The sequence below is a fragment of the Microcaecilia unicolor genome, chromosome 7 (assembly GCF_901765095.1).
Source record: "Microcaecilia unicolor chromosome 7, aMicUni1.1, whole genome shotgun sequence".
NCBI lineage: Eukaryota > Metazoa > Chordata > Amphibia > Gymnophiona > Siphonopidae > Microcaecilia > Microcaecilia unicolor.
In genome coordinates, this window is record NC_044037.1 from 218,873,115 (window position 1) to 218,892,392 (window position 19,278).

The following is a 19,278-nucleotide window of genomic DNA, read 5'->3' on the forward strand; positions in this document are numbered from 1 at the left end:
TCCGAAACCCAGCTCCTTTGGCCCCCTTTCCCCATGTCTTACCACCAAGATTTGCAATAAACAGTTACTAAATACAGTGAGGCTGTTGTCCAGACCTCCAGACTCATAAGTCCCTGTGAACCTGCCGGATGGAACCCAGGTACTGACACAGTTGGTTTCTGAAGAGCTTTACTCTGTTGGCTCCAGCACAGCTACCCCATGCTGTTTCAACCTGGAATTATGTTCTGAATTTTAGAGGGTAACATATGAGGTAACTTGATTGTATTTATTTCTTTTGTTGATAATGTATCTTCCTGGTAATGCCCAGTTTCTATGCTGTAATCTCCGTAGAACCGTGAGGTCAACGGCGGAATATAAATTATATTGTTATGCTATGTTAAACCTTCATTTTCAATTTACACTTAATTTTTCCTTTTTTTTTTTTTTTTAGTAGCCTGGAGAAAAAGAAAAATCTCATACATCACTGCAGGCAGGAACTTGGATATTACAGGATAATAAGGTGAAGGGAATTCGGCTGGGCAAATGTGAGTTCAACATGCTCATATTTGTGGATGATCTGCTGGTGGCACTAATGGACCTGCACAAGCCTTTAAATTGGGTGCTTGGCCATCTGAGAGAGTTTGCTACTTTCTCAGAGCTAAAGGTCAACAGAGGGAAATCCTCAGTTGCAGGAGGGGTTTGGGGGGGGGGGGGGTCTTTTAAAAGAGCAGAGGGATCCCTAAGTTTTAGGATTGGTACTATCTAGCACTGGGTCAGATATATTGGGAGGGGGGCAAGGGTGCAATCAGTTAAGAGGTCCTTTGGTCCAAATGGTTGTAGTTACTTCAAAGGTTGCCAGAGGTTTTGAAAGTGTCAGATATGAAATGGAATGGGAACCCAGAATTCTGTGATCTGGAAACAGAGAAGCAATTAGTAAAGCCATATAGTCTACCCTTCACATTAAAAGCAAAGACTGGAGTGCTGCCACTGTGGTTGAGGAACACATTGGTTAAATTGGCGCACTGAGCTTGAGGGATTGTAAAGAAGAGGTTTAGGTTAGCACCTCAATGTTCATGTTATATGCCTAAACTGGGCAATGGAGATGTCTCCAGGACTGGACAGTACATAATTCAGCAGCCAGGTTTTCAAGGGAATAAAGCTACTGAAGCACATCCTGGAGGAAAGGGAAGCAAAGCTGCTTACTTTTCATAGCTTATGGGAAAAATACGAGTTAGGAGGGAAAGAGAGGTTTCAGTATTTGCAGGAGATGTGTCATACGACGGCATTGTTGGCTAGCAGAAAGACATTTGAGGCCTTGGAGTTTGATCAGGTCTGGCCCCAAAGAGAATTGGAAAGAGGACAGGATATTATAAAGGATTTATGAAGGGTCATCATTCTCATTTTAGTAACAAACATGCAACAGAGGCAAAAACCATCGCACAAATAAGGTAAACCACAAAGTGCAGGTAAAATGGAGCTACAATAAACAATATTCAAATAAATACAAACATAAAATACATATAAATATAATAATGTATGGATAAAGTAGTAAACGAAAATACAAAACTGACCAGGTATTCACTGCTTTTATTCTTTCTTAATCAAACAGTATTTAAAAACATTTAAAATCAAATAACACAAGCATCACAATCCTCATTTAAGTTAGTCCAACATAAGCCTGCTTACAAATACTCTACAGTGAGGTCCTGCACAGAGTATTTGAAGTGTTCCCTGTGAGTGATGATGTTTTTAATTTCTTTCACAGCCATGGACTGGCAAGGTGAATTCTAAAAAAAACAAACAAACAAAAAAACAAACAAACAAGGAAGCACTGGAGCTGCCTTTCCTGAGCACCTTTCCTTTCTTCTGGGCATTGAGCCTGGAGAAGGCTATTGATTTGTTCTACCTGCATGATTTTCATCTTAGTAAGACCCATGAGGCAGGCATTGGCTGAAACACATTCGGCAATGGATCTATAAAAGAATAAAAGCAGTTTTATTAGCTGTTGCTCAGCTTCATGTTCAGGGGTGTAGCAGCTTTGTTTGGCTAGATAATTGATGCCTCTTGATCTGTAAGCTTACTTTATGATGTATCTTTGTAATTTTCAAAAAAGACTTCTACAAATTAAAAAAAAAAAAAAAGAATAAAAACAGTTAATTTCTGATTGATTTGTATTTTCTTAATACTTTTTATATGTACACTATTTATTTTATTTATTACATTTGTATCCCACATTTTCCCACCTATTTGCAGGCTCAATGTGGCTTACACAGTACCGTAAAGGTGTTCGCCAATTCCGGTATAAACAGTTACACAGTGACGTTAAAGTAGAATAAGGTTCATGTGGAACAAACATATTAGGGAATCGTAAGGAGGAAGAGTTACGTTATGTCCATTATGTGCTTTGGTTCGTAGTGTTGCAGGGTTCAGGTATTTAAGTAGGGTCGGTAGGATATGCCTTTTTGAACAGGTAAGTTTTTAGTGATTTTCGGAAGTTTAGGTGGTTATACATTCTTTTCATGGCTTTTGTTAGTGAGTTCCATAGTTGTGTGCTTATGTAGGAAAAGCTGGATGCATAGGTTGATTTGTATTTCAGTCCTTTGCAGCTTGGGTAGTGGAGGCTTAGATATGTTCGTGTTCATCTGGTTGTATTTCTGATGGGTAGGTTGATGAGGTTTGACATGTATCTCGGGGCCTCGCCGTAGATAATTTTATGAACCAGGGTGCAGATTTTGAAAGCAATACATTCTCTGATTGGGAGCCAGTGCAATTTTTCTGAGAGGGGTTTGGCACTTTCGAATCGCGTTTTTCCAAATATAAGCCTGGCTGCCGTGTTTTGAGCGGTCTGAAGTTTCTTTATAATTTGTTCTTTGCATCCTGCATAAATTCCGTTGCAGTAGTCTACATGGCTTAGTACCACTGATTGTATCAAGTTGCGAAATGTTTCCCTCGGGAAGAATAGTTTCATGTGTTTGAGTTTCCACATTGAGTGGAACATTTTCTTTGTTGTAGATTTCACTTGGTTCTCTAGTGTGAGGTTACGATCGATTGTTACACCGAGAATTTTCAGGCTATCTGAGATAAGGAGGGTATTGTATTGAGATGAAAGGATGAGACAGTGTGTTTTTTCTATATTAAATTTTAGTTGAAATGCATTTGCCCATGAGTCCATGATGTTCAAGCTGAGCTTCATTTTGTTGGTGATTTCTGTCTGATCGTGTTTGTAAGGAATGTATATTGTGACATCGTCTGCATAGATGAAAGGGTTAAGACCTTGGTTGGATAAGGACTTGGCTAGTGGGGTCATCATTAGGTTGAAGAGGATCGGTGATAGTGGTGATCTTTGAGGTACTCCGCAGTCTGCTTTCCATAGTGATGATATGTTTGAATTTGATTTCACTTGATATGTTCTAGTGGTTAGGAAACCCTTGATCCAACTAAGTATATTTCCTCCAATCCCGATGTAGTCTAGGAGTCTTAGTAGTATATTATGGTTTACCATGTTGAATGCACTGGACATGTCGAATTGGAGAAGTATGCTTTTACCTGTTGCTATTTCTTGCTTGAAGAGAGTAATTAGTACTGTTTCAGTGCTATGGAGGGGGTGAAATCCTGATTGTGATTCATGTAATATTGTGAATTTGTTTATATAATCAGTAAGTTGCTTGATTACCATGCTTTCCATCAATTTGATTACCAGTGGGATAGATGCTACTGGACGGTAGTTGGTGATTTCTTTTGTATTTTTCTTGGTGTCTTTTGGTATTGGGGTGAGTAGGATGTTGCCGTTTTCCTTAGGGAAGAGACCTTGTTGAAGCATGCAGTTTAGGTGGGATGTGAGGTCTGTTATGAAGCGGTCAGGGGTGGATTTTATTCGGTAGCTGGGGCAGGTATCCAATTTACAGTGGGTGTTAGAGAATCTTTTGATCGCCTGGGTGACTGTTTCAGCGGTGAGAAGAGTGAAGTTTGACCAAGTTCGGTCAGCTGGGTATTCTCCTGGATCCAAACTATTGATGAAGTTTTCGATATCGGTATTGTCCTGAGGTAGCGTGTTGCGTAGGCTTGTAATTTTTTCATTGACGTATTTAGCAAGTTTGTCTGCAGATGGAATGTCTATATTGGTTGTGGTGACCGCTGTAGTGTCTAGTAGTTTGTTCACAAGTTGGTATAGTTTCTTCATGTCTTTGTAGTCAGGCCCTATTTTAATTTTATAGTATGTCCTTTTGGGTTGTCTTATTTCATATTTGTATTTTCTTTGTATCTGTTTCCATGCATTGAGAGTGTGTTCATCTTTTTTTTTTTTCCACGCTCGTTCGAGTTTCCTGGATTGTGTTTTTAATGTTTTCAGTTCATCGTTGAACCGTGGTGTAGAGTTATGTCTACGTGAGGTTCTTGTTTGTAAGGGTGCTATTTCATCTAGTATGCGTCTGCATCTTTTATCCCATCCTGTGAGATAGTGTGTGGAGTCCGTTTGTGCTGTCCATTAGTTATTGTATATCTGCGGCCAGAATGTTTTCGGGTCTATTTGGCCTCCGGTGCTGTATTGGAATACTTATTGTAATGCCATTTTACCTACGCTGTATAGTTCACCTACCTTATGTGCTGGGTGATTGTAGGTGGATGTGGGTGGTGGGGGGGGGGGGGGGGAGGAGGAATTACTAGAAAGTGCCCTACTGCAAGAAATTTATTTTGAGATTCTACATAGGATGCATCCAAGAACAGCAAAAGTGTTGTGATTTCTACTTATGCATACAACTCTGAAGGCGCCTTTCTACATTGTGCATGGGAATGCCTGTTAATTGCTCAGACAAATGCTGATGGAACCAACAAGAGAGGGAGCGACACTGGACCTGATGCTCACAAATGGGGAAAGTGTGTCTAATGACCGAGTGGGTGCCCACCTGGGCAGCAGTGATCATCAAAAGCAAACAGCCACTCAAAACTCAGTCCTGGATTTCAAACATGCTGACTTTAGTAAAATGGGGGAATTCCTGAAGAAAGAGCTGATGGGCTGGGAGGATATACGAGAAGTAGAAAGGCAGTGTTCTAGGCTGAAAGGAATTATAAATATGGTTACTAACCTTTATGTAAGGAGAGTAAATAAGAGTAAGAGAAAAAGAAAACCAATATGGTTCCCCAAGCAAGTGGCTGAAAAAATAAAGGCTAAAGAGTTGGCGTTCATGAAATACAGGAAAATTCAAGAAGAGGAACACAGAGGAGTACCGGATGAAACTGAAAGAAGCCAAGAGAGATATACGTCTCGCAAAAGTGCAAGCGGAGAACAAATGGCTAAAAATGTAAGGAGGGGCGACAAGAATTTTTTTTACAGGTATATTAGTGAAAGGAGAAAGACTAAAAATGTAATTGTGAGACTGAAAGATGCTGTGAACCGCAATGTGGAGAATGAGGAGGAAAAAACAAATGTGCTAAACAAATACTTCTGTTCTGTGTTCATGGAAGAAAATCCTAGAAACAGACCACGATTGACTGGCAAAGGTACATATGAGAATGGAGTGGATATAGCACCATTTACAAAAGAAAATGTTTATGAACATGAAAATTTAAAGGTGGACAAAGCCGTGAGACCGGATGTGATCCATCGCAGGATACTGAGGGAGCTCAGAAAAGTTCTGGCGGGTCCTCAAAGATTTGTTTAATAAATCCTCGGAGATGGAGGAGGATCCGTGGGACTGGAGAAGAGCGGATGTGGTCCCTCTTCACAAAAGTGGTGACAGAGAAGAAGCTGGAAACTACATGCTGGTAAGCCTCACTTTGGTTATTGAAAAAGTAATGGAAGCAATGCTGAAGGAAAGGATAGAGAATTTCCTGGAATCCAATAGGTTACAGGATCCGAGACATGGTTTTACCAAAGGTAAATCATGCCAAACGAATCTGATTGAATTCTTTGACTGGGTGACCAGAGAATTGGATCGGGGACGTGCTCTAGATGTAACCTACTTAGATTTCAGCAAATCCTTTGACACGGTTCCTCATAGAAGGCTCTTGAATAAACCTGACAGGCTGAAGTTAGTACCCAAAGAGGCATATTTTCAAAGCACTTAGCCTTCCAAAGTTCCACAGAAACCTATGGAACTTTGGAAGGCTAAGTGCTTTGAAAATATACCTCAAAGCGGTGAACTGGATCACACTGGTTGACGCACAGATGTCAGAGAGAGATGGTTAATGGAATTCACTTGGAGGAAGGAAAGGTGAGAAGCGGAGTGCCTCAAGAATCGGTCCTTGGGCCGATTCTGTTCAATATATTTGTGAGCGACATTGTCAAAGGGTTAGAAGGCAAGGGTTGCCTTTTTACGGATAATACCAAGATTTATAACAGAGTGGATACCACGGAGGGTATGGAAAGCATGAAAAAGGATCTACAAAAGTTAGAAGAATAGTTTAATGTTTGGCAATTAAAATTCAATGCAAAGAAGTGCAGAGCGATGCACTTAGGGAGTAAAACTCCAAGTGAGAAGCAGATATGCGCAGACAGGGAGAGGGATCTCGGGGTGATAATATCTGAGGATCTGAGGGTGACAAAACAGTGTGACAAGGCGGTGGCTGTAGCCAGAAGGATGCTAGATTGTTTAGAGAGAGGTATAGCCAGCAGGAGAAAAGAGGTGTTGATGCCCCTTTACAAATCGTTGGTGAGGCCCCACCTGGAGTATTGCGTTCAGTTTTGGAGGCCATATCTTGCTAAAGATGTAAGAAGCCTTGAAGCAGTTCAGAGGAAGATGACAAAAATGATATAGGGATTGCACCAAAAGACATGAGAAGAGACTGGAAGACATGAGATACGTATATCCTAGAGGAGAGGAGACACAGGGAAGATCTGATATAGATGTTTAAACACTTGAAAGGTATTAGTATAGAAACAGAAATTTTCCAGAGAAGGGAAAATGGTAACACTAGAGAACATAAATTGAGGTTGTGGGGTGGTACACTTAGGAGTAATGTCAGAAAATTCTTTTTCATGGCGAGGCGGAGAAGAAAAAAACTGTGGCAGAATTCAAAATGGCGTGGGATGAACACAGAGTATTAGAAAATGAATGGCATTTAAAAAAAACAACAACCTTAAAGGGTAGCATATGTGTTTAAATATCAAGTGGTGCTTAGATGGTTTGTATGGTCTGAGTGCCGCATATAGCAATCCAGTTTAGGATAGGATGGTGACAGCTTCAATGGAAACTCCAGTAATTTGGAACATGAGACAGTGCTGGGCAGGCTTTTATGGTCTGTGTCCTGCAAATGACAAGACAGATTTGGATAAGATTTGACAGCAACTCCAGTAGTTGGAACACAAGGACAGAGCTGGGCGGACTTCTATGGTCTATGTCCCAGAAACAACAAAGAAAGACCATGATCAAGTATAAAAAAATCACATTCATTGTTGATTTAATCTAAAATTGAGAATGAATGTGACTGTTGGGCAAACTGGATGGACCATTCAGGTCTTTTTCTGTCGTCACTAACTACGTTACCATGCACAGTTTTGGAGAAGGTAGGAGGCCATACATCTACTATAATGAAGGTCAGGATCGAAAGGAAACTGGAGGGTGCCTCTTGGACATATTGGGGAGGAGCTTTCCTTGGGCTCTAGTGCAAATAACCTGTTTATTAGAAAAGAACGTCTTACTGCCAAAAAATGTCTGCTGACACAAAGGATAGCAGAGAAACTGCTCAACTTCACTATGGTGAGACCTGATGCATGAGTTATTAAGGATGGAAAGAATGTCTGTGAAACATACAGGGAAAACCAAGCTAAGAACATATCTTTGAAGATGTGGCACTCTTTTCTGATGTGCAAACAAAAAGGTGGGAATATGAACCAGGCTATCCAATAATTGGACCTGAAGTTAAGTTTGAAATAAACAAAATTTAATAATATTCAAACAAATAATAACACAATTCCACATTAAAAATGACTCGACACAACGTTGTGTTTCGGCCAGGTGGCCTACATCAGGAGTCTATAAACAAAAACAGTAAATGAATACATGAATAAAATATACATAGATATGATATGCAAAAAGAGGAACAACTATAAGATATAAGATATCATAAAACATCAAAAGCATAACCATGATGATCATATTTTATCATCGTCATTAGCCACAAGGTTAGTTTGTTTCAGATTTCATTAACACCCATGTATGTACATATAAAACCATGCTTTGTATGCATTTACATAATTTTTTGTGTTTGTTATTAGCATGATGGCATTTGAGATATGCCATATTTTATGTCTCATTTTTTTTTGGTTCATATAAGATTTTTATGTGTGCAACTACTCAGGCTGCAGTCTCTAAGTGATTAATAAAGCCCTTCAACACCTGAGGAGCAGCTGCAGCCATCAGTAAGCAACTACGGAGGCTGTCCAGGCACAAACAAGAGAGACAAGTCTGGCAGCCTGGAAGAACCGGACCGGACTGGGCTACAGTCTGGAAAGGGTAGGAACAGCAAGACAAACTATGGCAGCCACTGGCTCTGGCCACCAGCGGGTGAGAGGAGCACAAACCAAGGAGCAGGCAGAGCGCACACAGAACATAGAGAGACTTAGAATACCTAGGTGCAGCACAGAGGAGCAAACAGAGCCAGGCTGGAGACACCTCCCCACTCCCCCCGTTTTCTATTTCTGTTGATGGCTCTCTCATTCTCCCTGTCTCCTCAGCTCGGAACCTTGGGGTCATCTTTGACTCTTCTCTCTCCTTCTCTGCTCATATCCAGCAGATCGCCAAGACCTGTCGTTTCTTTCTTTACAACATCCGTAAAATCCGCCCCTTTCTTTCCGGGCACTCTACCAAAACCCTCGTCCACATGCTTGTCACCTCTCGTTTAGACTACTGCAATCTGCTTCTTGCTGGCCTCCCACTTAGTCACCTCTCCCCTCTCCAATCGGTTCAAAACTCTGCTGCCCGTCTCGTCTTCCGCCAGGGTCGCTTTACTCATACTACCCCTCTCCTCAAGTCGCTTCACTGGCTCCCTATCCGTTTTCGCATCCTGTTCAAACTTCTTCTACTAACCTATAAATGTACTCACTCTGCTGCTCCCCAGTATCTCTCCACACTCGTCCTTCTCTACACCCCTTCCCATGCACTCCGCTCCATGGATAAATCCTTCTTATCTGTCCCCTTCTCCACTACTGCCAACTCCAGACTTCGCGCCTTCTGTCTCACTGCACCCTACGCCTGGAATAAACTTCCCGAGCCCCTACGTCTTACCCCATCCTTGGCCACCTTTAAATCTAGACTGAAAGCCCACCTCTTTAACATTGCTTTTGACTCTTAACCACTCGCCTCCACCTACCCTCCTCCTTCCTGTACACATTAATTGATTTGATTACTTTATTTTTTGTCTATTAGATTGAAAGCTCTTTGAGCAGGGACTGTCTTTCTTCTATGTTTGTGCAGCGCTGCGTACGCCTTGTAGCGCTATAGAAATGCTAAATAGTAGTAGTAGTAGTAGTAGTAGAGCTAACTCAGGCAGCACCCCCAGGTGCAGTAGAGTGGAGTAATTAAAGCCATGCTAGAAGCAGCCAGCACACAGAAGGAAAACTACTCCAGAAATGATAGGCAGAAGCCAGCTTAGAAGCTGACCCCCAGAAATAAGGTAAGTCTGATGGTGGTCACGGCCACAGATGTGACAGTTAGATGGCATGGAAGTTGTTAAATATGGCAACAGTTCTGAATCAATCACTAAGTTTTTGACATAACAATAAAAGAAAGTTAAAAATCATGGCACAACGGCTGCACTGGCAATGTTATCAACGAAATCCTACACTTCCACTTTTAATGACAGACTCTCACATCATCAAAAAATACACATTTTGTATCTTCAAGTATAACATCACTGTCACAGATGCTACATTCTAGCGCTGGTGAACCAAAGGTAATAGAATTTAAAGTGGAAAGGGCTAATTTTAGTAGTTTGCCCATTGATTTTTAGCTGGTGCATTTTTCTGGTACAAATGTATGATTTTACATATTACCGAACCATCACCTCATGCATTATCTGCTGGTGTGCCATTGTTATTTATCATTAAAATGGGAATACTGGGAGAGGTTCAGTATTCAAGAGATTGACAAGGATTTTGAAACCCTACCACTGACGTTTAACAAAATGTCAATATGTTATTGGGGTAGGCAAGCAGGTGTTCTAGCATTCCATGTCAGCATTCTCTCAAAACATTGGTTTGCCGTCATTCTTTGGGAGAACACAGACTTGGAGTGCTAGAAGACATAACACCTTTGGTTGTCACAATAGCCCTTACCCCTAAGTTAGGTTTATAACCTTCACTCTTGAATCGGGTGCATTTTGTATGGAACCAGTTTAAATGACCACTGACGCAGGCGCTCTGTTGGGTCTATGAAATTACAGATCTATCCCTATTTTGGAGGCTCCTGGTGCTTGTTTGTTTTGTATCGTTTGAGCTTTGACCCTCTCTGTGCTGCTGTACTCTCTCATGAATCCCATTTTTGCCCAGGCTCTTTCTTATTGTGGAGTCATGAACACTGACTTTAGCTGAGGCTAGAGAGGCCTGCAGTTCTTTGGATGTTCTGGGATGTTTTGTGACTTCTCAGATGAGTTGTCACTGCACCCTTGGAGTAATTTTGGCAGGCTGGCTACTTCTGGGAAGAATCAACACTGTTCCAGGTCTTCTTCATTTGGAGATAATGGCTCTCAGTGGAGAGCCTAGATCTTTCGAAGTGGCTTTATAACCCTTTCCAGACTGATATATTTCAACAACTTTTTTTCCCCCCTCATCTCTTCTGGAATTTCATTTGATCATGGGATAGTATTCTTATAGCGACCACTTCATTCTCATGGTAAGGTTCAATATATGGTGATGTTTAGATTCAACAGGGCTGGCTGTGTTCATTCAGCTGAATCTAATTATCAATTAAGTTTGGTCAGTTGGTTGGTTGAGTATCCAATGAGGCAGTTACTTTTTCACATGAGTGTTGGATAATGTTGTTCCTTAAATGAAGTAATAATTTAATAAAAAAAAAAACTGTGTTGTGTTTACTCAAGTTCTCGTTTATCGTATACTTTAACATTCATAAACTATTCAGTGTGATATAAATGTAATAATATGAGAAATGGGGGCAAGCACTTTTTCACTACACTGTAGCAGTATGCTCATATCTCTATGAGATAAGATCTAAAAGAGCTAAAAAAGAGATGAATGGCGTTAGGGCTGTTGTGACCTCTCAGATAGAGATGGCAAGATGAATCATCTCAGGCTTTGGAATATGTGCAGGTAGAAGGACGGGGAAGCCAGCAGTTACTCAGAATGAGCAGCTGGCTGACTTGGCTGCGTTTTCCAGTTCAGAGAGAAACGGTTTAAGTGCAGTCTCCTTAGCTGGAGCAGTGTAGGCAGGGCCAAAAGGCAGGCGTGTCTGCTAAACTGTGCTGTGGATTAGAAATGACTGGGTCATGTACCATTGAGACATATTTTCGAAGCACTTAGACAAGTGTGGCCTAGTGAAATCCAGTGTGATTGAGGTAATCTGCCTTTATTGCTATGACAGGTCTGCGATTTAGGGGAATTGTGGAGGAGCTGCTTGAATAATTTTCAGAATAATGAATTTATAACTAATATTTTCAATTGAGGTTTAGTAGTACTGATAGGGTACCATTTTCTGTAAATAAGCAGTGCTCAGGACTATCTTGCATTTTTAATCGCTTTATTCCACACCAAGAAAGTGAACATTTTCCAAAGGAAAACATATACAATACCAAGCTAAGAGAAATACATATTATATATATATATATAACAATATCTTACACATCTCCTCTCTCCTGGTGTATTTTTATCCATGTTCCTCCTTTTTAGCAACTTTTTCTCTCTCCCCCCCCCCCCCCCCAATCATACAGCTCCAGACTCACACGTGCACCAAGTTCACCCTTCACACTCCCCAATAAGACTCATATCATTCCCCTTCCACCTGTCTGAATTCTGGCTGTACACTGCCATCATCTGTATCTCCAATCAATAATGTGTAGAATTGTTGAAACTTGGCCCACAGATAATGCATTATATATAAGCTGTTTGCTAGATTTACATGTGCATGTTCCAAACACCACCTTAATATTTATCAGTGCAGGCCAAAATTCATAGGACGGGGCCATCTCTTTTGTCTATCATCTAAGAATCATTGAAACATAGAAAAATGATGGCAGATAAAGACCAACCCCATATTCTATATAGGTCGCCAAAGTTTAAACTAATTGGCTTAACTGATGCTAATAGGCACTTTGTTGGCAGTCATTAGGAAAAGCGTGGAAGTGCATTGCGTGCTAATTTTTATGATCCGCAATTCCAAAGAGGGCATGTCCATGGAAGGGGCACGGGTGCATCAGGGACAATCCCAGGATTTAGCAGCCATGTTATAGAGTAGTGTCATTTACTTGCCTAACTCCCTGTAGTTGGATGCCAGAATTTACACCAGTATGGAAGTGGCAGAGACAAAGAGTGGACCATCACACAGAATAAAATTTTACAGATGGTGTGTCTGGGGCATAAAGATTTAAGTAGAGAATGACACGAGGATTTGTCCCCGTCAGCTCTGTCTCTGTCCCCGCATGCTCTACCCTCATCCAGTGGTGTGGGGGGGGGGGGGGGGGGGGGGGCGGTCCGCCCCGGGTGCACGCCGCTGGGGGGGGGGGGGGGTGTCGGCTCCGCTGGTTCCCTGCTCCCTCTGCCCTGGAACAGGTTACTCCCTGTTCCGGGGCAGAGAGAGCAGGGAACCAGCGGAACCGATGCAGCTCCCAGCGACGTGCACTCGGGGCGGATCGGCGTTCCCACCCGCCCCCCGCTTTCGTATGGCAGTAAGAATGTGCGCCGAGGGAGGGGTGCGCCGTGTTGCACCGGGGGAGGGGGGTGCGCAGCGGCAACCCACCCCGGGTGTCAGCCGCCCTCGCTACGGCACTGCCCTCATCTGCAGAAGCCTCAAACACTTCTCATTATATTTAAATATTTAAATCTTTTTATTAAAGTATAAAAAGGAACAATATTCTGTGCAACTGTTGTTATTTATTTTTATTATTTATTAGGACTTATTTACCGCCTTTTTGAAGAAATTCACTCAGGGCGGTTGTTTATAAATCACAAATTGAAAACCATAATAGCAACGAGCAACTATAATAACCCTGCCATCACAACCCTCTACCCTTCCAACCCCAAGGAACCCTAATCCACCCTGTTAAAACGTCCACGGGTACAAAATACAACCTGCTCTGTATGCCCTAGCAGGGGAGAAATGTGCCCTACGAAACACTTACGACTTTTTAATCTGTAGATGAAAAAGAAGTCATCAACTACCTCAGGATTTAGTCTAGCTCTCCTGTCTTCCACAGTCCTTCCCACAACAGAAAATGTATTTTCAGAAGATGTGCTGGCAGCAGGAATGCACAGGATCCCCCATGCAAATTTTGTCAGTTGTGGTCAGCACTTCTGTTTGTTTTCCAAAAAATCTAAACATCATCTGCATCACTCGAATATAAATAACTGTCCAAACCATTAACAGCCTTCAAAGTAGAGACTTACACAGGGACAAAGTCTGTCCTCATCCCCATGTGCTCTGTCTCTGACCCCGCCCCGTCCCCATGTCATTCTCTAAATTTAAGTTGTATTGTTTTAGAAATGAAAAAAGCTGCCTAAAATGTTATTGGCCTTTCTTCAGTGCCTCTGAAAGGATAAAGCGAGTGGGGACAATGAGGACAATTTTCAAAGGAAGTTGTCCAATTAAGCAGATACCCAGGTAAATTCTCTAGGCTGAAATTTTGTTTCCATTCTGAGGCTAGAAGTATGCACAGAGATTTCATGGCAGTTGTACTTTTAAATGCAAGGAAAGGGATGGCTCAGGAGTGACAAAGCAGGCAAGGAAATGTGCTTAGATTTCTTCCACTGGGCTTTTCTCCTGTTAAGCTTGCAGCTCATGAAAGCACTGATCAGGATAAATGCACTACCATTTGAGAAGAGGCTCAAAGAGTGTGAGTGTGAAAGCCTTCAACTGAGCATGACGTACTCCTAATAAACTAGACTTTGAATCTCTGTCTCGGGTTTATCAAAATCATGGTGTGAAAGCCCTAGGTATCTCAGTTAACTGAAACAAAGCTGCAGCGCTAAGGGCACCCTATACCCTTGTGCTAGCTCTTCATGCCAGCTTCAACCCCAGCCTCTGTAGTCTCAGGCTTACTTAAATTCTGCCAGGGTACTGGATCACTCAATTCAAGCTCCTTTAGCAGACCTATCTGGAGCAGAAGTCCTTCATAAGATATAAATAAGCGATAAGAACTGGGCAGGTGAGAAGAATGCATCACTATCCTTCCTGAAGGGAAAGGGTGATGGAGAGTTAAGTGACTTGACCAAAAGCTGCAGTGGGAATCAAACCCTGGCTCTCAAGTTGCTGCACTAACAATTGGCTAATCCTCCACTGCCAGTGCACATATTTCCCCAACAGGGTTCACTTGGGTTAGTCAGTAACTGTCAGGGTCGGTCCAACCATCAGGTGAGACCATCACCTAAGGCAACAGCTGGGGGGGGGGGGGAGTGAGAGGACAACAAAGAACAGCTGCTTTCAAAGCAACACAATAGATTCTGATAGCCAAGACCCATCAATGCATATTTTTACCTGCAGAAAGGGTGCTTAATTTCCAAATAGCCCATTTACCTGGATTAACGACTTTTGGAAACTGCCCTAGTAGTGTATCATATACACACATAATATTTAAAAGTATGATGTCTTGGTGCCTTAAAGCTAATAGAGGGGGAGGGGCCTTAGGCTGAAGGCTCGCCTAGGTCAACCAACTATCTTGCACTGGCCCTGGTAATTGTTCAGATTGTGACATGGGCAGAAAGGCTTCTACCTTGATGGGCTTTGAGTTCTCACTGAGGCACGTCCAGTGCATCTCCTCCATGGCGCGGCACGCCTGAGAGCTCTTGGCGTACTTGACGAAGGCAATGCCTTTCGACTCTTTGCTGTGCTTGTCTTTTACCACCCAAATGTCCTGAATGTCGCCGAAAGGCGAAAAGCGGTCGCGTATCTGCTCTTCCGTGATGGACTTGCTAATCACCAGGAAGACACGACTGTTAGGAGGGTCGTCCAGGTTGTCCACGGACGGTCTAAACGCACTACCATCCTCCATGTTGTCGAACCGCCGCGGGCAAACTACGCAGCTCGAGTCGCTCCGGCTGCTTGACCCTCCAGTGAAACGCAATACTACGCATGCGTCAGCTGAGCTCAACCACCCGAGAGGCACAGAAGAGTGTCTGCGCGCTGCATCTCCAAGCACTGCTCACGCAATAGCGCCATCTGCCGGCCAAGAAGAGCTATGCAACTGCAGCTTCTCTGCAAACCCTAAGGGCTACGCTTTTTGTCATGTCTTCCGTACAACTGCATAATACAGTTCAAAGTTTTAAAACACAATGCTAGGCTTATGCTTTCGTGCTTTTAAGCAGTGATAACATAACTACCAAATGAGTTTCTAGGGACCTTTACATTATTTATTTATTTATATCCCACATTAGCACGAGTAGAACTCAGGTTCAATGTGGCTTACCTAACAATTAGAAAAGCATGAACACGTTCAAAATATATTAACAGAAAGTTAAATACATCATATAATGTTAGACCTGTAAAACTTGAGTTAGGAACATATGTAATTAAATACTTAGGGCCCTGTTTACTAAGCCAGTACTAAGGGCGCACTAATGATTTTAGCACATGCTAAGACACCCACAGAAATATATGGATGTCTATAGCATTTAGTTTGTGCTAATTTTAGGTGCACACTAAAAACGCTAGCATGACTGAGTAAACAGGGCCGTTAGTTTATTCAAGCTAGACAATTGAAATATGGAGGAAAAAGGGCTAGGATTAACTGGGATAAGCAGTAGTAGTGGGAGGTGGGATGAGGTAAAAATTGATGTCATGAGTTTATTTGAGAAGAGTGCTTATGGTCACTAATGTCTTTCTCTGGGTTGGAACTTGGTGTTATTCTGTTTTACCCGGTCTAGGGAACATATTTTGTCCATCTGCTTCTTTTACTCTACTTGTCAGTTTTTATCAATATAGTAAATTCCTTAAACAATATCCAGTTTTGTAAGGACATGAACATATAAAATAACTAAATAATATTTATTTATAAAACTTTATGAATTACTGAAATAGATATTCCCATCCCCACCAGTACTGGCCTTCCGACAGCCACCCAACTTAAAACACAAGCTAATCAGAAGTAAACTTCCATCACAGACTGAAAAGGAACAGAAGGGCACACGTCCCTGTAATCTATCCAGTTGCAAACTATGCCAAAATATTTCACAGGACCCCACAGTTATCCACAAAGGAAAGATATTCAACATAAAGGGATCTTTCACTTGCTCATCTTCCAATGTGGTATATATCATTCAGTGTAAAAAATGTAACGAAGGATGCTATATTGGAGAAACAGGCCAGATGCTTAAGACAAGATTCAATTTACATAGACATCATATGAACAATACAGCCAGTAGGGCCCCCACCCTGGTGGGACAGCACTTCACAGAACCAGGACACTGTACCAGTGATTTCACAGTGAGAATACTGAAAGGTAACTTTAAAACCATACAAGAACGTAAGACCTTTGAAGTCAGAATGATTGAATATTTTAACACCCAACAGAAAGGACTTAACAAGGATCTGGGGTTCCTAACCCATTATAAACCATAAAGCTGTATGTCTCTGTTGATCACCCCACCCCTCACCTATTCACACCCATCCTGTTAGAATATCAATGATATGCTTTGATGTCCCCATGCAGACCTCCGACCCACCCCCATCCTCCCACCCTGTCAGACTGTCATAGTAATGCTTGAATGTTTTCACTTATATACACTGTCAGCTAGCACATTTGCTTATTTCCGATCTGACAAAGAAGGGCAACCTTCGAAAGCTAATCAAGAAATGTATTAAGTTATGTCCAATAAAAAAGGAATCATCTTATTTTCTTTTCCATGTTTTATTTTGTTTGATTTCTATTGATAAAACTTTATGTAATCCTCTATTATATTGGGGATTACTAAGAGCACAAATAGAACTCTCCAGAGATTCTGGGGGGAGCGTTTGGAGTTATGAGTGGTGTGGGGATCCAGAACAAGGGAGTGGGTTCTAGGATAAGTTGCAGAAGAAAAGTATTTGTTAGTGATGATTGATAGTTGGGGAGGAGTTAGAGTTAATAAAAGGGATTACAGGAGGGTAATCCCTTGGAGGTCCCGGAGTGGCTGAATAAACTTGGGCTGATTTTAAGCAGTAGCTGTTGCCTTAACAGTAGTAGCTAAGAAGGAGGAAGGAGCCCCAGGTGGGTAATGGGAACCTAGCCAGTGAGCTGAAACCAGAACAGGGGAAGCCTGTAAGGCCAGGTTGCTGCCCTGGGAGGTGAATCACTGGAAGGAGGACAGCCATACTAGTTAAAAAAACTTGATATACCACCCTTCTAACATAAAATGAGAGTGATTTACAATACATTTAAAATCAGGAAAAGAACACCATAATTGAGGGTCTGTGCTTGAGAGAAGTGGATCAATATCAGGAGTAGTAGGAGCAGCCTTGGACTATCAATAGCCGAAAGGGATGGGTATTGGACAGGACGTGCTGAAAATCTGTACATATGTTAAGATTTCTATTAGGAATTGCTGGAGAAGTGGCTGAGGCTGTTAGTAATGGTCTTAAAGGCAAGCTGTAAATAAGGAATTCTGAAATGGATTGGATTACAAAATTACACTCCATTGTGGAGGGAGAGCAGTTCTGAGCACTGCTGCAAGGTCGACTGGCGCAGTGGGAGCATTGTTGGTCACCTCTACTTACTTTTCTTACTTCAGATCTAGCCACCTGTGGCTTTTCTTTGGGTGTACTTTTGGCAGTGTTTGAGTTTGGGAGTTTTGCCCATAGTGCCTCATGCCCTGGATTGGATAGCTCTGTCATCTTGCTATTTTTCTTTTGTTTAACCTTGTGCTGGGATGGAATGTTTCTGGCTGGTTTCTTTTATTCTAAAATCCCATACTATTGGGCTGTGTTCCTTACTTCAGAGGGATACATATATTTCAGCAAGCTGCTTTCATGTGTTGTAGTTTGATATTTGTAAGTGACTCATGACACCTTGCTATACTCACTGTTTATTGTATTGTTCTTGTATTCTTTTGGTTGTATATATCATAAAAGCTTTAATAAAAATTGAATTATTAAAAAAAAAGTCTAGCAAATATTGTAAATCTCTTTCATCCTTACTAGATGGAAAAACAAAAAGTGAATTGTGACACGTTCTCCTGTCTAGTTTTAGAGGTAAAATCTACATGATGGAAAGAATATTATAATACTCTACATGAATCTCAATCCAGTTTTAGACATTATAGCATGGAAACAGTTCTGGGGACCAGAACCTTTAATGGAAGTAACTAACTTGTTTCACTCACACATACAAGGAGTAACACGGGCTGCACATACTATAGCAGGATATGTTTATCCACCCCTACCCTAGATGAGATAATATTAAACCATTTCTGAGCTCATGTGCAACTTTCTTTAATCACCTTACTTTCTAACTTTTCTTACTCTCTTACCTATCTCTATGTTCCAACTTTGCTTTACCTTTCACTATCAATTAAAATGTTCTATTATGTATTGTTGACATTGTAAGTAGTATACATACTTTTTTTTATTGCTATTTGAATATTTGTACTGCTGTAATTGCCTATTGCTCGTTTGATCTATTCTTACTGAACACTGCCTTGAGTGAATTCCTTCGAAAAAGGCGATAAAAAATCCCAGTAAATAAATATTGGCGTCTAGAGGAGAGATTAGTTATGGTAAAAGAGCTTTTTAATGCAATTTGATATGTTGAGTGCATTTGATTTAGTGATCACAAAATCCTGTTGAACTTAAGTCATTAAGAGAGGGTGGTTCCAGGGTTTTCTGGTGGTTCTTATCAGGTTAAAATAAAGTTTGTTCTCTTTCCTGGATCCTCACTTGTGGATTTCCTCATGGTTCACCAGTATCGCCAATTCTATTTAACATTCTTCTAAACGCCTTAGGTTATACATTCTCCAAAATGGGCTTTTGCCCTTTTATTTATACTGGCGATATTACTATATATATCCCGTTTACAGGAGATTTTCAGAGATAAATAACAGATATCAAATGTGGGTTACACATTTTAGAGTCTTGGTCATTGATGTTTAAATTAAAAATAAAGGCAAGACTACATTTATAGTTTTTAGTAACATGCTTAATCTCATTCCAGAAACAAATTGCACAGTTA

At 41.4% G+C, this 19,278-nt stretch overlaps 1 protein-coding gene across 1 annotated transcript in view; it reads right to left on the minus strand.

Moving 5' to 3' along the window:
- RBM45 (RNA binding motif protein 45) overlaps window positions 1–15,191 on the minus strand; it is a 95,928-nt gene extending 80,737 nt beyond the window's left edge. Inside the window, 1 exon segment of the mRNA XM_030210623.1 lies at window positions 14,851–15,191. Coding sequence (XP_030066483.1) covers window positions 14,851–15,129 — 279 coding nt within the window. The 5' untranslated portion in view covers window positions 15,130–15,191.
- Between the last annotated feature and the right edge of the window lie 4,087 nt (window positions 15,192–19,278).